Below are 20,051 nucleotides of genomic sequence, written 5' to 3' on the forward strand. Positions count from 1 at the left end.
CCATTTCCCTGTTAGTACCATGCTAAACTTATTTCTCTGGGTACAGCAGCCATAATTATTAAGGTTCTCGTTTCATATTTATAAGGTTGAAAGAGGGTTGCATGTGGAATTAATAAATGAGTTTTCTTGTTTGTAGTGACACTGTGCACCTTGAGGATGCAAACAATAGTAAAAAATAAAAACAAAAATTAATAATTTAGTTAGTTAAATTTGATATTATGGTTAAACAAAATTTACCTTGGCATTGCTTTGAGATGGAAACTTGAACCATGAGTTATTTCCATAAACAGGTTGGTAGCGCATGCTCACAGTAAATTTATTTCTTGATCTAATTCTTAAAGATAAAATAGTATAAGGGTTAATACCAGATTTATAGACCAGACTGCTACCATTACAAACAGTTTGCATTATGTTTGGGTTATTATCAATTGAATTATAAGTTTCTCCATTGTTCAATAAAACTATAGCATTCGTTGAATCACACTTTTCTAAAAATAAAATAACTTTAAATGCTCAAGAGTTTATATTTAGAAAATGTGATATATATTTTTCAGAAAAAGATTCTCAAAGACAGATACACTAGCAGATAAAGACCCTCAGAATTTTAAACAAAGTATTATGATTAATTTCAGTTGGGCAGTATGAAATATCTATGCTTTACATGATATTTCTGTATCAATGCAACTTATGTTTTACATGTTTCAAAAATTTATGCATTTAAACTCTATAATTATTATTAATTTCAGTAACTATTGTGAGAAAAACTTGTTTAGAAGTTGAACATTTCTAATTGCCATTATCTAAAGAGCCAACAATTAGACTCAATTGATTTGTGCCAAAACACTACCAGTTTCATTCACAAAAGAGATTTGAAAAATTTTAATTTACTATTAATATCAAACAGCATTCAATATAACATTTTTACTGTTTCTTTGTTATAACTTCTAAATCTTTTCTAATTATTTCTTTATTGTTTTCCTATTCAATTATATCTTTTTGCATTTTTAAAATACTACATTTTCTTACTTTTTTTATTGAGTTCTGTTAGATTAAATAAATAATTTTGCTCAGAAAACTCACTATACATCAGCATTAGTGTTAATATTGCTCATTATTGTAATTCTTTTTTTATAGGCCTGATAGTTTATGTCAAACCAGCCAATTCCCTATATTTTTAAAGCTAGTTTTCACATTTTATAAAAATTTAAGAAACCTGAAAGTTCAAGTAACAAAACTTTGAACAGTTCTCAAAATTTAATTGGATACATTTTTTGCCACAAAGATTTTTTCTTAGTCTTTTTTAAATCTTTAACAAGTACTTCAACAAATATATATATATATATATATATATATATATATATATATATATATATATATATATATATATATATATATATATATATATATATATATATTTATATATATATATATATATATATATATAACATTAAAAGCACATTTAGATTGGTGATTTGATTTCATACTGATTTGGTAATTTTATTTCATACTGATACTAAATGTTAATAAAGCTTCAAAAAATTTCTTCAAGAATTTTCGACCTTGTACAGGTTATATATATATAAATATGTCTATATATATATATAAATATATCTACATATATCTATATCTATATATATCTATATATAAATATATCTATATATATATATATATATATATATATATACATATATATATATATATATATATATATATATATATATATATATATATATATATAAATATATATATATATATATCTATATATATATATATATATATATATATATATATATATATATATATATATATATATATATATATATATATATATATATATATATATATATATATATATATATATATATATCCTTAAAGAGTTTTGTACTTCAACAAAAATAAATATAAACTTCAGCTGATTTTTGTTTTGCCTTTTTTGATAATTTGATTTAAGTTAATAATAACTAGTTTCTCTAAACTTTTACCATTTTGAAGTGACAAGGTTAGTATCTACACTTTATTGAACAAAGGTATCTTGATTTTTTAAAAACCTTAATAAACAACATAACCATTTTTGAATCTTTTCAAAATAAGCATTTAATGATTTTCTTCATGCTTTTTAAAATATTTTTAGTTATACTAAATGATAAAAGTTTGTGCAGTTTGATTTTAAATAAAAACATTAATGTTAGGAAACACAACAGCTTTACCTTACCTTGTATATCAAAACAATCGCTTGTACAATTTTGATCTTCGTATTTAGCCATTTGATGAATACATTTTGATGAAATGCAGTATTGTTCGCGATATTTTTTTCCTGGCCCACATAAACGTGAACATGGAGACCATTCATTCCATGGGGAAAATATATCTATGATACCTATATATATATATATATATATATATATATATATATATATATATATATATATATATATATATATATCTATATATATATGTAAATATATATGTATATATATATATATATATATATATATATATATATATATATATATATATATATATATATATGTCCATATGAATAAATTCCTTTTAGTTTATTGTGCAGTAAGTTATGTTAATAGAAAGAGTTATTAAACCCGATTAAGGTTTATACTAAATTTAAGTTGGCTTTTGCATATAAAGGTTTAAAAGGCAACTGCTTTCGCTAAATTTTTTTTATTGCCTGTAAATAATGTAATAATGTAAATAGTGTAAATAAATTAATGTAAACTTGTTATAATAAAAATCAGTATAGAAAGAGATCAAAAAATAAAGTACAGCATATTGCTTAATAAATTTTTTTTTGGAATTATCAAGAGCAATAGCCCTTGCCTCACTGATTGCATCTAAATTAAAATAAATCTATTCTTTGCAAAAGTTCTGCAATATTTTTAGTAGAGATGATAAGATTAGATCCAAGTATGTGAGATAGAATTTTAGACATGCATTTGTTAATAGTACTATTAAAAGATTCTCAAGAGAGTTGTTCTATAAAAAAGGTTTATTACAATTAATAGAACAAATTTATTACAATTGGAACTAGAAACTACCCAGGAAGAAAATTTCCATAGGGTCAGTGAAACTTTACTTAAAACTAAAAAAAAAATAAAAACCTCTTTGCCTGCCTGAGTTCAGAAAATGATGTAAAAAGCACAATTTCCAGAAGCAATATATTATTCTGTTTACAAAGAAAATCATTAAAAGTAAAGTCAAACCGCCCTAATGTTTTTTTTTTTTTATTATTACTTGATTCACCCATAACAACGTCTTGTTAGCAAGCAACCACTCTTAAGTTGGGAGTTACTAGAAAATAAGAATAAAGTTATAGAGCAAGGAAATGGTTGAAAGAAGACTTAAAAAGTTGTAGGTTGTATGAGTCAGGAAAACATGAAGTTGGAAAAGAGTTCTGATGAGTTGAAGTGTGGGGAAAAAAAAACAGATCAATAAAAGTTTTTAGTGCATGCAGGGACAGATACAGTAAATGAATGAGACTTTGCTGAATGACAAGTCAAGCGAGAATGAGTTTTAGTTGATGGAACTAGAGGTGATATTTCCTTTGAGCAGCAACCATGATAGTATTTGTAGAAAAGAAAAAGAGATGCAAGACTATGATGATGGGAAAGAGGCTCAAGTTTAGCAGAGAGAGTGGGTCTAACTTTATAACTTAACCTTACAATGCATTTTTGTGGGTCTAACTTTACAACTTAAGTGGGTCTAACTTTAAAACTTAACTTTACAATGCATTTTTGAACCTTGTCTAGAAGAAAAAGAGCATCATTAAAAGAACAAATAGTTCTGCCTTATCCTTGGAAGAGGTAATACGATCAGTCCCATGAATGAGAGAGGGAATGTTAGACCTACCCTTGTTAATGATGCTGTTTAAGATTTTCCAAAAGTCTCTAGAGCTTAACTTCTGATATAAGGTACGAGATTTTGTAACCTGAGAATAATGGAGCTTAACATCTGACAGCACCTTTTTACATTGATTTCTTACGGTAAAAAATAGCTTACATAATCAGAAATTAAAATTCCCAAGACTGCACTCTTTTAGATGTAATCAGAAATTACATCTAAAAGAGTGCAGTCTTGGGAACAAGGAGAACAATAAAGAACAAATAGAAAGGTGATAGAATTAAGAGGTTCTAAGCGGAAGCACATAAGAGAATGTTCAAAGAATTCAAATTTGATTTCATGACAAATAGGTGATTTGATGCGTAAGTATACCCTAAAGCATGTGACTATTGGAGTTTTTACAAATCAAAAGCTAATACCCATCAACACTGAGGTCTGAAGAAGGAATAGTGGAATTTAAATTAGTCTCACTGAGGCATGGTTTAACTGATAGAAGGTTGCTTTGCAGACCACGAATATATGCAAAAGATTTATTAAAACAGTTAGGTGATGGGGATGGTTCTCTATGTTTAAATTTTTGGGTTACTTTTAACATGATTTAAGTTTAATTAGAACTTTAATTAGGTGGAGCACGGTCACTTAAGCAATAAGCTATATAGTTGTCTCAGTCCTGTTAATTAACCCTAAGTGGTAACATAAAATGTGGCCTTGACAATACACACCAGAAGCATTAACAAGGACACCATCCATGCACATCATGGCACTGTTTTAACTCTGATATTTTGCAGCTGTTAATGGAACCAGCCTCTCTGGGAGCTACTACAGAAATCAGGAAACCTTACTACCACCCGGCTTCAGAACCATTAAACAGATTTTTAGAGCTTTACCCTCATTAGGAGATAACAGGAAGAGTTGCATAGCCATTATCAAGGAGACACAAGCAAAAACCTGTGACCTTAAAGAGTCAGGAAGATCCAGCATTCATTATCTTAAGCAGGAAACAAGGTAATACAAGTCTACATCAACACCAGCCTTATCGATGAAGAAGGGGTTTGAGGCTGGTAAGCAGAAGCGTTCTGCTTGTCTCTAAAGTCTTTGCCTAGGAGCCTCTAAGAAGACAGTAGCATCCAGCTACTGTCTGCTACATGCTACTGTTTTCTTGGATTAGCTGGATGCTACTGTCTTCTTGGATCTAGCCGAATGCTACAGTCTTTTTAGATTTTGAATAAAGTTGTGCCTATTTTTGAGACTATAAACTAGCTTATTTTTTTTTATTTTTTTTTTTTGTTATTCACCTCCTCAAGGCCAAGAAGGCCACTACAGGTGAGGAGGCTACTTAATAATGATTATAAACCTCTCTCAACTCTTTAACTCCCAAACACAAACCTCGACGAACAAGGCCGCTGCCCAGAGAAACAAGTTGAGCGCGGTACTACCAGGGACGTGGTATGCTTTGGTTACAGACTTTACACCATTATCAATTGATCATTGATTGAGAGTTGTTTGGAAGATATGTAAGTAACACCCCCTGAGAGTTGTTTGGAAGATATGTAAGTAACACCCCCTGCCTTAGGGTTCTTAGTTGACACCCCCTGCCTTGGGGCTCTTGGTTGAAGACATCCTAGGCAAAGACTAAAGGGGTAAACAGATTCTATCTGTTGACCAGCCTCGCACCCCTTCTTCATCTATTAGACTGGCACAGATGTATTTTTAATACATTGTTTCCAGTTTAGGATGTTGAATGCTGGATCTTCTTGACTCAATGCATGGGTTTTGCTTGTGTCTCTAGTCTTATGACAAGGCAACTCATTCTATTATCTCCTAATAAGGGTACAGCTCAAAAACTCAGTTTTATGGTTCTGAGGCCGGCTGGTAGTCAGGTTTCCCAAACTCTGAGGTAACTCTCAGAGAGGCTGATTCTATCAACAGCTGAAAAATATCAAAGTATTAACAGTGCCATGTTGCGCATGGATGGTGTCCCTGTTTGTGCTTTTGGTGTGCATTGCCAAGGCCACATTTGGAGCCCGTTGTTATGGCTTAGGGTTTATTAATAGTAAAGTGGCAATTGCTTGGGCTATTAAACAGTGTTCTGAATACTATCTATGCTTTGAGTCAAGTTCTTCAACAAATTTAAAAATGAATAAAGTACCAAAAACTATAAAACACAAAAAACCATCATCATCACCAAGTTCTCTAAACCTATCATTACTCATGGTCTTCGAAGTAACTTTTCTTCTGTTGAGTCTTATCTCTTGCAAAGTTCACCAGACTTACTTGCTCTTTGTGAGACTGATTTAATTTCAGCTGTCTCATCTTGCAATCTTAGTGTTGATGGTTATCTTCCTTTAATTCGTGAAGACTCCAATAGTCACATGCTTGGCCTCATTTGCATTTACATTTGTAAGAATTCACCCATTTGTCGTGAAACTAGGTTTGAATCCACAGACTATTCTTTAATGCACTTTCGTTTAGCACCACTTCACTCTATTCTATTTCTCTTTGTTCTATATCGCTCTCCTTCATCTCAAGACTGCACTCTTTTTGATGTTATTTCTGATCATACTGACCAAGCCCTCTCTCTTTATCCATCAGCCTAAATTGTTGTTGTCGATGACTTAAATGCTTACCACTCTGAATGGCTTGGCTCTTGTGTCAGTAACTCTGCAGACATTAAAGCCCACAACTTTTGTCTTTCTCAATACCTAACTCAAATAGCCAACTTTCCAACTCGCTTTCCAGACAACCCAAATCATTTACCTTCTCTACTCGACTTATGTTTTGTTTATGATCCTAGTAAGTTCTCAGTTTCTCCACATTCACCCTTAGGTGCTTCTGATTACAGCTTGATCTCTCTAAAACTCTCTATATCTCATTCTTCTTCATCACTGAATCCCCCTATTATCGTACCTCGTACAACTACCTTAAAGCTGACTGGAATTCTTTCTGTGATTTTATTCATGATGGCCTTTGGGTAGAAATCTTTCGCCTTCCGGTCAACAAATGTGCTTCTTACATAACTTTGTGGATTCAAGCTGGCATGAAATCTTTTGTTTCCTCTCGACAATTCCAAGTAAAGCCTCACTTTCTTCCATGGTTTTCCTCTTATTGTGCTGCTGCAATTGCCAGTCGAAACTGTTACTTCCATATCTATCAGCAAAACAATTCTCCAGAAAACAGACGTCTGTTTATTACTGCTAGAAACAATTGTAAAAAGGTTTTGTCTAACGCCAAAACCTGCTATTCTCAGGTCATGAAATCTCGTATCTCATCTCAAAAGTTAGGCTCTCGTGACTTCTGGAGAATCTTTAATAGTATTAATGATAAGGGCAAATCTTTAATTCGACCTCTCTTGTATGGCTCAGACTTAGTCACCTCACCTAAAGACAAAGCCAAACTGTTTGCTAAAAACTTTTCATCAATATCATTTTTTGATTCCACTAGTTGCGTTCTACCTGATATTGCCAACAAACAGGTTGATCCATTTCTTGACATTCGTATCACTCCAGGTTCTGTATCTAAAGTGATTTACTGCTTAGACTCTTTTACAGCTTGTGGCCCGGACAGCATACTTGTTATTGTCTTGCAGAAGTGTTCTCCGAAGATATCATCTAACTCTCAAAACGATTCAGTGCTTATCAGAGTCTTGTTTTCCAACCTGCTGGAAAGCGGTATCTTTTATCCCTATTTAAAAATTTTGGAAAGCAATCAGATTCGATTAACTACCGTCCCATTAGTCTTCTTCCTATCATTAGCAAGGTTTTTAAATCTTTAATTAACAAACACCTAATTTCTCATTTCGAATCTAATAACTTACTTTCTGACCATCAATATGGATTTCGATCTTCTTGTTCTACAGCTGATTTGCTAACAGTAATAACAGATAGGCTTTATCGTGCATTAGATAAAGGTAGAGAGGTCAAGGCCATCGCTCTTGACATTTCTAAAGCTTTTGATAAAGTTTGGAATGCTGGTGTTCTCCATATGCTTTCTTCTTATAATGTATCTAGCAACATCTTTAAGATTATTGAATTCTTCCTTTCCAATTGTAGTATAAAAGTTGTCCTCGATGGACAGCACTCTTCTTCTAATAATAGTTCATAGGTGTAGTTCTTTAGTAATAGTTCATAGGTGATAGAAAAACAATATTTTGTTTTTCTATCACCTATATATATATATAATAATCTAAGATATATCCTCTATGCTTCTTCAAAACAAAATAAACTACTTCTTTTTTTGTTGAAACTTGCGCTTTCTCGCTAAAAGCTTTTGCTAGGAAAAAACTACTAAAACCACTTTAATTCATAAATAGACATATTGGATTTCATAATATATCAATGTTTTAATATCTTGAATTATTTACCAAATCCTAGGTTACTTAATCAACATTGTGGTTTTTTAGGTACGGTTGTTTTTGCGATACATTTAACTGTAAGCGGTTCTAAAAGACCTACTTCTACGTCTTCTGCGAGTTTCACACGTATTTTTAACCCAAGTACTGATATTTTATAAAAAATTGTATAACTTGCTCACTTATATATAACTTGTTTATATTTGAATGTTTATAAATTTTTATACTACGAAGTTTAATAATAAAAGAACGTGAAATATTTGTAAAATTTTGTATAATTGATACAACGACAAAAGATTTATCTTGAACTATTGCTAAATTGTTTTATCAATAAAAAGTTTATATTTTTAAGACATTATTCTTTATCCTCTTAAAGAATCTGGTTTAAAAATTTATCTGGAATTGAACTTTTTGAATAGTAGTAATTTCAGCATATGGCATATTTAATTCTGCTCTACATTAAAACTACTTTGGCATATTCCTAATAAGGCAGCTCTTAAAAAATCTTGCCAATTAGTATCAGGATATTTTTTGCGTGATTTATGTGATCTTTGTGTATTTTTTGTTTAATTTTAAATTTAGTAGTAGTTATCAATTTAATAATATATGCCAGTTGTGCTCAAAGTTATATTTAAAATATTTTCTTAACTTTGCTTGTTTAAGAGTACTGTAAAACAAAACACACACACAAAAATTATTTTAGCTATTATTTCTTTTTTGTGGTGTTTGAGTGTATGGGCGTTAAGTTTATATGGGTATGTTACTTTTTTAAAGAATTTAATGTCTGAACATGTTTAAATGATAGATAGACTGCATTTTTTATCATGTTTAAAGCATTGCAATCAACGAATAACCGACTTGCAAAACTTTACCTTGGAATATTGTTTTAGTTAAATTTTTGTTCAATTTATCAATAGAAAAGAAAGGTATTTTAATCTTCAACTTTCCGGCAGAGGCAACAAGTTGCTTTGAACAAAATTTTTACAAAACTGAAGTTTTTCCCTGACCCGTTTGTGCTTAAACCTTTGATAGAACCGGAGAGAACCTAACGTTGTAGGGGATGTTGATCTTACAATGGCCGTCAAACTCTATTATCTTTAAAAACTTCGTACAGGGATGGGAAATTCCTTGCTCCACTTGGACATATCAATCTGGACAAATAAGTCTTTTTGCAGGTTTATTTGAAGCATTTTAGGCGCTTTTATAAACAGGTTTTCCCGAAACACACTCAACAATATTAGCAAATTTTTTTTTCCATTTTTGATTTGTATACATTTTCACATATAAAACATTTAACTTTTCGTCTTCTGGTAACTCTGGTATTCAGATTTAAATTTTATACATTATGTCTAATATCTATAGATACCATAAAAATCTAACTAAATTTTAATTAACGAAAATTATATATAAATATGCATTTTACCGACAGATGTCAAATTTTATTAACAAAAATGTCTTATTTAAAACTTACGACCATTCAAAGTTATTTCATAAGGGTGAATGAATTTTAAACTTCAAATGACCATAAATCTTAAACAAAAGAAGAGGTTTTAGATGAAATTTGAAATCTGTCGATTGAGTTTTGATCAAATATATGATAGAACTTAAAAAATAATTTTATGATTTTATAAGACTAAATTGGGGCAAATTGGGATTGGTCAGGGGTTGGGTTAGCTCTAGTAACCTAAGCTTTTTGCAAGTCATTCTCATTTGACACCAGTACCAACATATTATAAACTTGAGTATACACACGGCTTTTAGTTACCTATCTTGAACAATAAAATCCATGGGTACTTGTCTAAAATACGTGATTTCTCTTCAGCCTCTAGTGAGAAAAATTATTTTTTACCTTTTTGGAATGAGAAAGAATTTTTCGACAATAAAGAGGATGTTTGCCAAGTCTTAAAGCAAGTTCCTATGCACCGTGTACTGTAAATATTTTATACTTTCTTTGAAAAATATATTACGATACTATATGGGGTTGTCTATAAACTACATTACGCTCTATGAGGGGGAAGGGTTAGTGGTTTTTTGACAACTCGTTACTAAAACGGGACTAAAACAAGCGCAAATTTCATAAGTGCGAAACTGGCATAAGTGCAAAGCAGTTACAAAAACTGGCACAAGTGCGAACTGGCGTAATTGTGAGTTGGTATAAATGCGATGAATAAATTTGCAAACATTGGTATAAGTACGAAGCAGTTGCAAAAACTGGCATAAGTGCAAATTAGCATAAGAGCGTCGAAAAAAATTGTAAATATTAACATAAGTGCAAATTGGCATTTCGCACTTATGCCAGTTCGCATTTATGCCAATGTTAACAAATTCTTTTGACGCATTTATACCAGTTCGCATTTATGCTGATTCGCACTTATGCAACTCGCACTTATGCCAGTTCGTACTTATGAAATTTGTGCTTGTTCAGTCGTCCCCTAAAGCGTTACTATGTTGTGACAAGGAGTGGGAGGGGACAAAGGTGGTTAAAAGTTGTGTGACGTAATTTGTGGACAATTATTGATTAATATTGATTATTAGTGATTATTATGATCTCTTCGAATGTAATATTTAGCCGATCATCTGGATTAGTACAACATTTTTAATTTTTATATTTGTTAAATATAAGACCTTACGGTCTTCTGCGAGTCCTGCAATTTATTTTTTATAAATTTTACTATTTCTTGTAATTATAATCGTTTTTTTTTTTGATCTTCTCTTTACATACATATATATATATATACGTACATATATATATATATATATATATATATATATATATATATATATATATATATATATATATATATATATATATATATATATATATATATATATATATATATATATATATATATATACATATATATATATATATATATATATATATATATATATATATATATATATATATATATATATATATATACGTATATATATATATATATGTAAATATATATATATATACATATATATATATATATATATATATATATATGTATATATATATATATGTATATATATATATATATATATATATATATATATATATATATATATATATATATATATATATATATATATATATATATATATATATATATATATAAATGTCAAATGAAAAAAATTTTCGTTAAGTGATTTTCTACTAATTTATAATTGCTCTGTTCTTTTAAGAACATTGAGCACTCTATTTTGTAGAATACATTTTAAAATTGTTAATATATATATATATATATATATATATATATATATATATATATATATATATATATATATATATATATATATATATATATATATATATATTTGAATTGTAATTTGATTATACTGTACTTTTACAAACTAAACTTAGTTCTTAGTAAAAAAGCTTGTTTCTGGTAACTTTAGTGAGTAATAGGAATAATGTCGAAAAATTAATCTTGGAATAGTTTCCAATATATTAAAATGGTCGCAAATAGTGAAAAAGAAATAGCGTCGCAAAAAGTATTTATCGATGTATGTACTCTTCCTGTGTGTTCTTATATCTATTCTATTCAGTCGGCCTATGTAGTCTCTCTACATGTTCTAACTGTTTAAGTAAATCGATCAATGCGTGCTCCCTTCGTGTTCCACCTATTTAAATCAGTCAATGTATTTTTCTTGTTTTATACACCATGCATTAAGTTCATTTGCGGCATTCATTATTCTGTTTTTTGACAATGAAAAATCATGCATTGCAACATTTTAAATTCTACGACATTATTCCACCACAGTGGAACCCAACGGTTCCGATTTCTTTTTTAAATAAATTCTTATAAAATTCTACTGTGTGGTAGAAAACCTTGTATTTTTATACAAAAAAAAAAAAAAAAAAAAAAAAAAAAACCAAAATGGCGCAATTAATATCTGCATTTGGTCAATTAGCAAAATAATTTTTGAAACAAAAATGATTATTTGACTGTTCCACATTTTTACTTTTTATTAAATAAATAACTTCTTATGAGAATATCGGTTTAACCATCATTAAAAAAGAAAATCGAACTTAAGTTATAAACATTCTAATAGTTTTTTTCAATGTAAGAAGAAAATGCAAATTCAACTTAGTTTTTAAGGTTAATGATCGTTAAAAAAAGTTAAGTAGTATGTGGCTAAACTTGTTTTTATCTGTTATTACTGTTTTACGACGAGAATATTTAAATATTTTAAAAACAACAAGATATTTGAATATTATATTTTAAAGGTTTAACGTAATACGCGACTGCAATGTTATCTTTTACAAAAAGGAGAAGCGCGAAGTCAAAACGTGCAAAAAAATCAAAAAGCTATAAACACGTTTAATTAAGTTGAAACATCTGGTATAGTATGTAAACTTATCCTTATAAATTTCTTTATATTAAATTACAATATTTCTAGGGGTTATATATACCCTCGTTATTCAAGAAATATAAAAAACCGTTAAAAAACAAATAAATTACAAAACTTCAATGTAATGTGTTCTTTCGTCTTAAATAAGAAAAATAAGGTTTCCAAAACGACGATGTGACGTAATCACCGTCGTCTTCATTCAAACCGCCTTCATTTGGGGAACACTGGTGATACTGTTTTTAAAAGTTAACATCTTAGATAAGCTTTTATAAAATTCAATTAAGTTGAAACATCTGGTATAGTATGTAAACTTATCCTTATAAATTTCTTATAATAAGTTACAATATTTCTAGGGGTTATATATACCCTCGTTATTCAAGTAATATAAAAAACCGTTCACTGGTTTCAACTGGTTCAACTGGTGATTCTGTATTTCCAAGGACTCTCTCACTTTTCTCTTAAAATAGTCTACCTCTACTTTAACCGTGTTGTTTTTATTCCAGCCAAAGTCACCATGGCAATTTCTGGAATGCTCCGCTACAACCGTATTTTTCCATGTTCCTTCAAAATGTTTTTGATGTTGGCAAATGCGAGTTGAAATCTTGAGTTTTGTTTCACCTATATAGAACTTTCCACTCGAACACTCCAGTTTGTAGAATCCTGGGTAAAAGTTGTTGGGAAGTCGAGGCTTGTTTTTTTGAGTTATTAATTGTTGAAGGTTTTCTGGTGATTTAAAAACTGGAGTATAGCCTGCTCTTTTAAATACCTTTTTAAATTGATTACTTAACCCATGGTAGAGAAATATAACTAAGTTCTAGTTTTTTGATGTTATTGTTGTTGTTTTGTTGATTATTTTGCTTATTGATTTTTTTTTTAAACAATGTTTTGAAGTATTTTTTTATTATAACCATTTTTTATAAACATTTCTGTAAGAAACTTTAATTCATGATTTATGTGTCCTTTACTGCATAATGCAAAAGCTCATTGAATTACACCATAAACACCTTTAAATACACCATAAATCATTTTTGGATCGTGACAAGAATTCGGTTTTATTTGCACATTAGTTATTGCATCTTTGCAATAGATTTAAAAAGATATGTTCCGGATTTGTTATTTGTTATTGAGAGATCAAGAAAATTTATTGTGTGTGAATCACTTTCTTTTTCAATAGTATATTTGATATTTGTGTGTTGATTATTTAACAAGTCGAGAAAACGTTCTGATTCTGCCTCATTAATAAAACGGGAATGGATATCGTCAACATACCTTTTAAATGATTTTACACATATTGGTGGTGTAGATATTGTGCCTGTATTAACGCTTTTTCTTTATAATATTGCATAAAACTTTCTGCCATTACTATCATTAATGATAAACCTATAGGATCGGCATCTTCTAATGTGTGTATGTTGCTTTTATGTAGAAGTTAACAGTTTGACAAACACAAATCTAAAAGTATTTTTATTTCTAAAAACGATAATTTTGAATTAAAGACAGGACTGCTACGAAGTTGTTCTAATAAAATATCGATTGATTCTTTAACTGGTATTGAAGGGTAAAGATTAATAATATCAAAAGACTTGAAATTAACCAGGATCGATATACCATGATTGAGCACATTCAACAAATTGTTTTGAATTTCGAAGTTTTTTTTGTTAAGATTAAAGGTAGGTTGAATGAGATTTACTAAATAGTTTGATAATTTATATGTAGGTGATCCTATTGTGCTTACTATAATTCACATTGGATAGTTATTAGTTGGTTTGTGTGCTTTGATGACACCATATAATCGTGGAGGAGTGGCGTCACATGGATAAATTGATCTATATTCATTTTTTGTAGACTTTATTTTCAGATTTCGTAAAGTATTCAGAACTTTGCGAAGGAGTTTTTAAATTGGATCATAGTTTATGATTTTAGATTTTCCGAGTTGTTCTTAAATTTTTTTAAAAGCATCGATTTTATTAATTCGAACAAAGCCTGATCCTTTATCGAACGGACAAATACTAATTGTGTTGCTCGACTTAAGTTCTTTGTGAACTTTAAGTTGATCCTTATCTAAATTTGTAGAAACCGGTTTATGCATTTTCAAAACTCGATGTACATTTTGTCTAAGTTTATTTGCATCAGTATTTTTGTTAGAATACTTTAACTTTAAACTTTGTTCGTGTGGAAAGTTGTAGGTGAAACAAAACACGAGATTTCGACTCGCATTCGCCAACATCAAAAACATACTTTGAGGGAAAATGGAAAAATTCGGCCGAAGAGGGGCATTCCAGAAATTTCCAATTATGACTTTGGCTGGAATAAAAACAACACAATTAAAGTAGAGGTAGACTATTTTAAGAGAAAATTGAGAGTCCTTGGAAATACAGTATCGCAAGTGTTCTCCAAAATGAAGGCGGTTTGAATGAAGACGACGGTGATTACGTCACATCGTCGTTTTGGAAACCTTATTTTTCTTATTTAAGACGAAAGAACACATTACATTGAAGTTTTATTATTTGTTTGTTTTTTAATGGTTGTTTATATTACTTGAATAACGAAGGTATATATAACCCCTAGAAATATTGTAATTTCATATAAAGAAATTTATCAGGATAAGTTTACATACTATATCAGATGCTTCAACTTAATTAAATTATATAAAAACTTATCTAAGATGTTAACTTTTAAAAATTATAAACAGGTTAAATTCCACGTTATAAAGTTAAATAATTCTATTTACTGCTCTTAATTCTATTCAGCAATTGTCTTTAAATTGCTGTAAGTCGGTAGAGAAATCAAAAATTATGTTGATAAAACAATTACTTAATAAAATTACAACTTAGAAATTTTTTTTGTCGTTACAAAAAAGAGATTAATTAAAAAATAATTACATCAAACTCGTAAAATAATTAAAAAATAAAAATAATAAGTTTAATACTTATTATTATTGAATTGAACCCCGCCCCCCTCCCCCCCAACACTTTTACGATCGATTCGGGGCAATCAAAAAATTGTTACCCAATAACCAATTGAAGCATTTAATAATATAAATTATTATTACCAGTCAGATCAGGTTATCCTGCTACTGGTAACATGTAACCTAGTACAATCTGCTTCATGTCCTGCTGCCTTGTAGGATACGCCTTTTTAGGCAAAGACTAGGAGATGCCAAATCCGACTTAAAACACCCCCTGCCTTAGGGCTCTTGGTTGAGTGAAGGCTAGAGATGGTGTCTCGATAAAAATACTCATCTTGGGCAGATGTTAAATGCATCCGGCTACTGTCTTGTAGAAGACCTCCTAGGCAAAGACTAAAGGGGTACACAGATTCTATCTGTTGACCAGCCTTGCACCCCTTCTTCATCTATTAGACTGGCGCAGATGTATTTTTAATACATTGTTTCCAGTTTAGGATGTTGAATGCTGGATCTTCTTGACTCAATGCATGGGTTTTGCTTGTGTCTCTGTTTTTATGACTAGGCAACTCATTCTATTATCTCCTAATGAGGGTACAGCTCTAAAACTCAGTTTTATGGTTCTCAGGCCGGCTGATAGTCAGGTTTCCCGAATTCTGTGGTAGCTCTCAATTAGGCTGATTCTATCAACAGCTGAAACAAATCAAAGTATTAACAGTGCCATGTTGCGCATGGATAGTGTCCCTGTTTGTACTTTTGGTGTGCATTGCCAAGGCCACATTTGGAACCCTTTGTTACAGTTTAGGGTTTATTAGTAGTAATGAGGCAATTGCTTGGACTATTAAACGGTGTTCTGAGTACTATCTATGCTTTGAGTCAAGTTCTTCAATCTAATTTAAAAATGAATAAAGTACCAAAAACTATAAAACACAAAAAACCATCATCATCACCAAGTTCTCTAAACCTATCATTCACTAATATTCGTGGCCTTTGAAGTAACTTTTCTTCTGTTGAGTCTTATCTCTTGCAAAGTTCACCAGACTTACTTGCTCTTTGTGAGACTGATTTAAGTTCAGCTGTCTCATCTTGCGATTTTAGTGTTGACGGTTATCTTCCCCTAATTCGTAAAGACTCCAATAGTCACATGCTTGGCCTAGGCATTTACATTCCCAAGAATTCACCGATTTGTCGTGAAACTAGGTTTGAATCCACAGGCTATTCTTTCATGTGCTTTCGTTTAGCACCACTTCGCTCTATTCTATTTCTCTTTGTTCTTTATCGCTCTCCTTCATCTCAAGACTGATGAAGAATTTCTGATCAAATTGAACAAGCCCTCTCTCTTTATCCATCAGCTAATATAGTTGTTGTCGGTGACATTATTGCTCACCACTCTGAATTGCTTGGCTCTAGTGTCAGTGACTCCACAGGCATTGTAGCCCACAACTTTTGTCTTTCTCAATCCCTAACTCAAATAGTCAACTTTCCAACTGACTTCCTGACAACCCGAATCATCTACCTTCTCTACTCTACTTATGTCTTGTTTCTGATCCTAGTCAGTGCTCAGTTTCTCCACATTCACCCTTAGGTTCTTCTGATCACAGTTTGATCTCTCTAAAACTAATATCTCATTCTTCTTCATCACCTGAATCCTCCTATTATCGAACCTCTTACAACTACAGTAAAGCTGACTGGGATTCTTTCCGTGATTTTCTTCGTGATGGCCCATGGGTAGAACTCTTTTATCTTCCTGTCAACAAATGTGCTTCTTACATAACTTTGTGGATTCAGGCTGGCGTGGAATCTTTTATTCCCTCCCGACGATTCCAGGTCAAACCTCACTCTCCTCCATGGTTTTCCTCACACTATGCTGCTGCGATTGCCAATCGAAACCGTTACTTCCACATTTATCAGCAAAACAATTCTCCAGAAAACAGACGTCTGTTTATTACTGCTAGAAACAATTGTAAAAAGATTTTGTTTAACGCCAAAACCCGCTATTCTCAGGTCATGAAATCTTGTATCTCATCTCAAAAATTAGGTTCTCGTGACTTCTGGAGGATCTTTTATAATATCAATAATAAGGGCAAATCTATAATTCCACCTCTCTTGTATGGTTCAGACTTTGTCACCTCACCTATAGACAAAGCCAAATTGTTTGCTAAAAACTTTTCATCAATATCATTTCTTGATTCCACTAGTTGCGTTCTACCTGATATTGCCAACAAACAGGTTGATCCATTGCTTGACATTCATATCACTCCAGCATCTGTATCTAAAGTGATTTCCTGCCTAGACTCTTCTACAGCTTGTGGCCCAGACAACATACCTGTTATTGTCTTGCAGAAGTGTTTTCCGGAGCTGTCGTCTATACTCTCAGAACTATTCAACAAGTGCTTATCAGAGTCTTGTTTTCCAGCCTGCTTGAAAGCGGCATCTGTTATCTCTAACTTCAAAAATTCAGGAGAGCGATCTTATTCGTCTAACTACCGTCCCATAAGTCTTCTTCCTATCATTAGCAAGGTTTTTGAATCTCTAATTAACAAACACATAATTTCTCATCTTGAATCTAATAACTTACTTTCTGACCATCAATATGGATTTCGATCTTCTCGTTCTACAGCTGATTTGCTAACAGTAATAACTGACAGGTTTTATTGTGCATTAGATGAAGGTGGAGAGGTTAAGGCCATCGCTCTTGACATTTCAAAAGCTTTTGATAAAGTTTGGCATGCTGGTCTTCTCCATAAGCTTTTTTTTTATGGTGTATCCGGCAACATCTTTTAAATTATTGAATTCTTCCTTTCCAATCGTAGAATAAAAGTTGTCCTCGATAGACAACACTCTTCTTCTTATTCTGTAACTTCAGGGGTTCCTCAAGGTTCTATCCTTGGCCCTATACTCTTTTTAATTTACATTAACGATCTTCCAGATATTCTCACATCTAAGGTGGCATTGTTTGCTGATGATACTACCATTTATTCTTGTCGGGATAAGAAACCAACACCCTCTGATTGCTTGGTGGGGGCATTTGAGCTTGAAAAGGATCTCATTTCTGCTACTGCATGGGGCTCACAGTGGCTGGTGAACTTTAATTCAGATAAAACTCAATTTTTTTCAGCCAATCGTTATCGCAATAATTTTGATCTTCCTATATTTATGAACGGTGATGTACTCGATGAGTCACCTACTCTTCATCTTCTAGGATTAACTCTTACTTCCAATCTTTCTTGGAAACCATATATCAAATCAGTTGCAAAATTAGCATCTGCTAAGGTTGCATCTCTTGATCGAGCTCGTTACTTTCTTTCTTCGGATTCTATTCTCCATCTCTATAAATCTCAAATCCGGCCTTGTATAGAATACTGTTGCCATATCTGGGGCGGATCTTCAAATGATGCCCTTTCTCTTTTAGAAAAGATGCAATAACGCATTGTAAACATAGTTGGACCTGCTCTTGCAGCTAACCTCCAACCATTATCACATTGTTGTAATGTTGCTTCTCTTTCTCTTTTCTACAAATACTATAATGGGCACTGCTCTAAAGAGCTAGCGTCTCTTGTGCCATCTACTAAAATTCATTCTCGTGTTACTCGTCATTCAATTAAGTCTCATCCTTTTTCTGTGACTGTTTCTAAGTGCTCCAAAAACGCTTATCCGTCTAGTTTTTTTCCTCGAACATCAGTTCTTTGGAATTTGCTTCCTTCATCTTGCTTTCCTGATTCATATAATTTGCAATCCTTTAAGTCTTCCGTCAATCGTTATCTTGCTCTACAATCTTCAACTCTTCTCTTTCAGTAACTTCCAACTGGCTGCTTGCAGCCTCGTTGGAAGCGAAGATGTTTAAAAGTAAATAAATAAGCATAAAAAACGATGCAAGTTGATTTCAAAAGTGTTTTGGTAACACGATTCTAAAAATTGCAATGCTCTTTTGCATCTGATGATTACTCATTAGTTAACTCATTTTGGATGAATTAACTAATGAATGATTCGGTAAAAATCTTTTTTGTTCTCCAATGATTGAATTTCATAATCATCCTATCAACCAGAATATTGTTCCTAATACTACCATATTAATGGGAATGTTGTTTATTCTTCCTTATTGTCTGTTACATACCCTGCACACCATTTACTGCTAAAGCTTTTGCATCACCGGATTTCTCGAAATTTTATTTAATCTCGTATAAAAACTAAAACTTTGTAAAAAAATTTACCAGCTCGTATTAAAATGTTTTTTTAATAATAATACATAATCAGATTTTCTACATAACTACTTACCAATACTCTACCACATCATTATCGCAATTTTAGTCCTTATTTTACCGCAATATTCTACCACTTTAATTATTCTCAAAGTGACGGTAAAAGTCGTCATTCTACAATAAAAACTAGCAAAAAAAAAAAAAAATTTTTTTTTAAATTGACTGTCGTTATCAAAAAAATGTTTTAGAGCTTAAACTGAGAAATCGGAATAACTTTGATTTTTTTTATCTTCCCGACATAGCTTAAGCTTTAAAACTTCTAGGATTAAAATATGAATATAGAAGACGATATTCAATCATTCGATTTATTCGGTTGCACAGTACACCAGATGTTTAAGCAAAGTAA

At 31.1% G+C, this 20,051-nt stretch overlaps 1 protein-coding gene across 1 annotated transcript in view; it reads right to left on the reverse strand.

The window, feature by feature from the left end:
- Positions 1–2,371, reverse strand: part of LOC105847042 (uncharacterized) — a 48,215-nt gene extending 45,844 nt beyond the window's left edge. Inside the window, exons 1-2 of the mRNA XM_065813639.1 lie at positions 2,213–2,371; positions 238–488 (exon numbers count right to left, since the gene is read on the reverse strand). Of these exons, the coding sequence (XP_065669711.1) occupies positions 238–488; positions 2,213–2,264 (303 nt within the window). The 5' untranslated portion in view covers positions 2,265–2,371. The remainder of the gene's footprint in view (positions 1–237; positions 489–2,212) is intronic.
- Positions 2,372–20,051: the final 17,680 nt, after the last annotated feature.

This window comes from Hydra vulgaris, chromosome 12 (assembly GCF_038396675.1).
Source record: "Hydra vulgaris chromosome 12, alternate assembly HydraT2T_AEP".
Classification (NCBI taxonomy): domain Eukaryota; kingdom Metazoa; phylum Cnidaria; class Hydrozoa; order Anthoathecata; family Hydridae; genus Hydra; species Hydra vulgaris.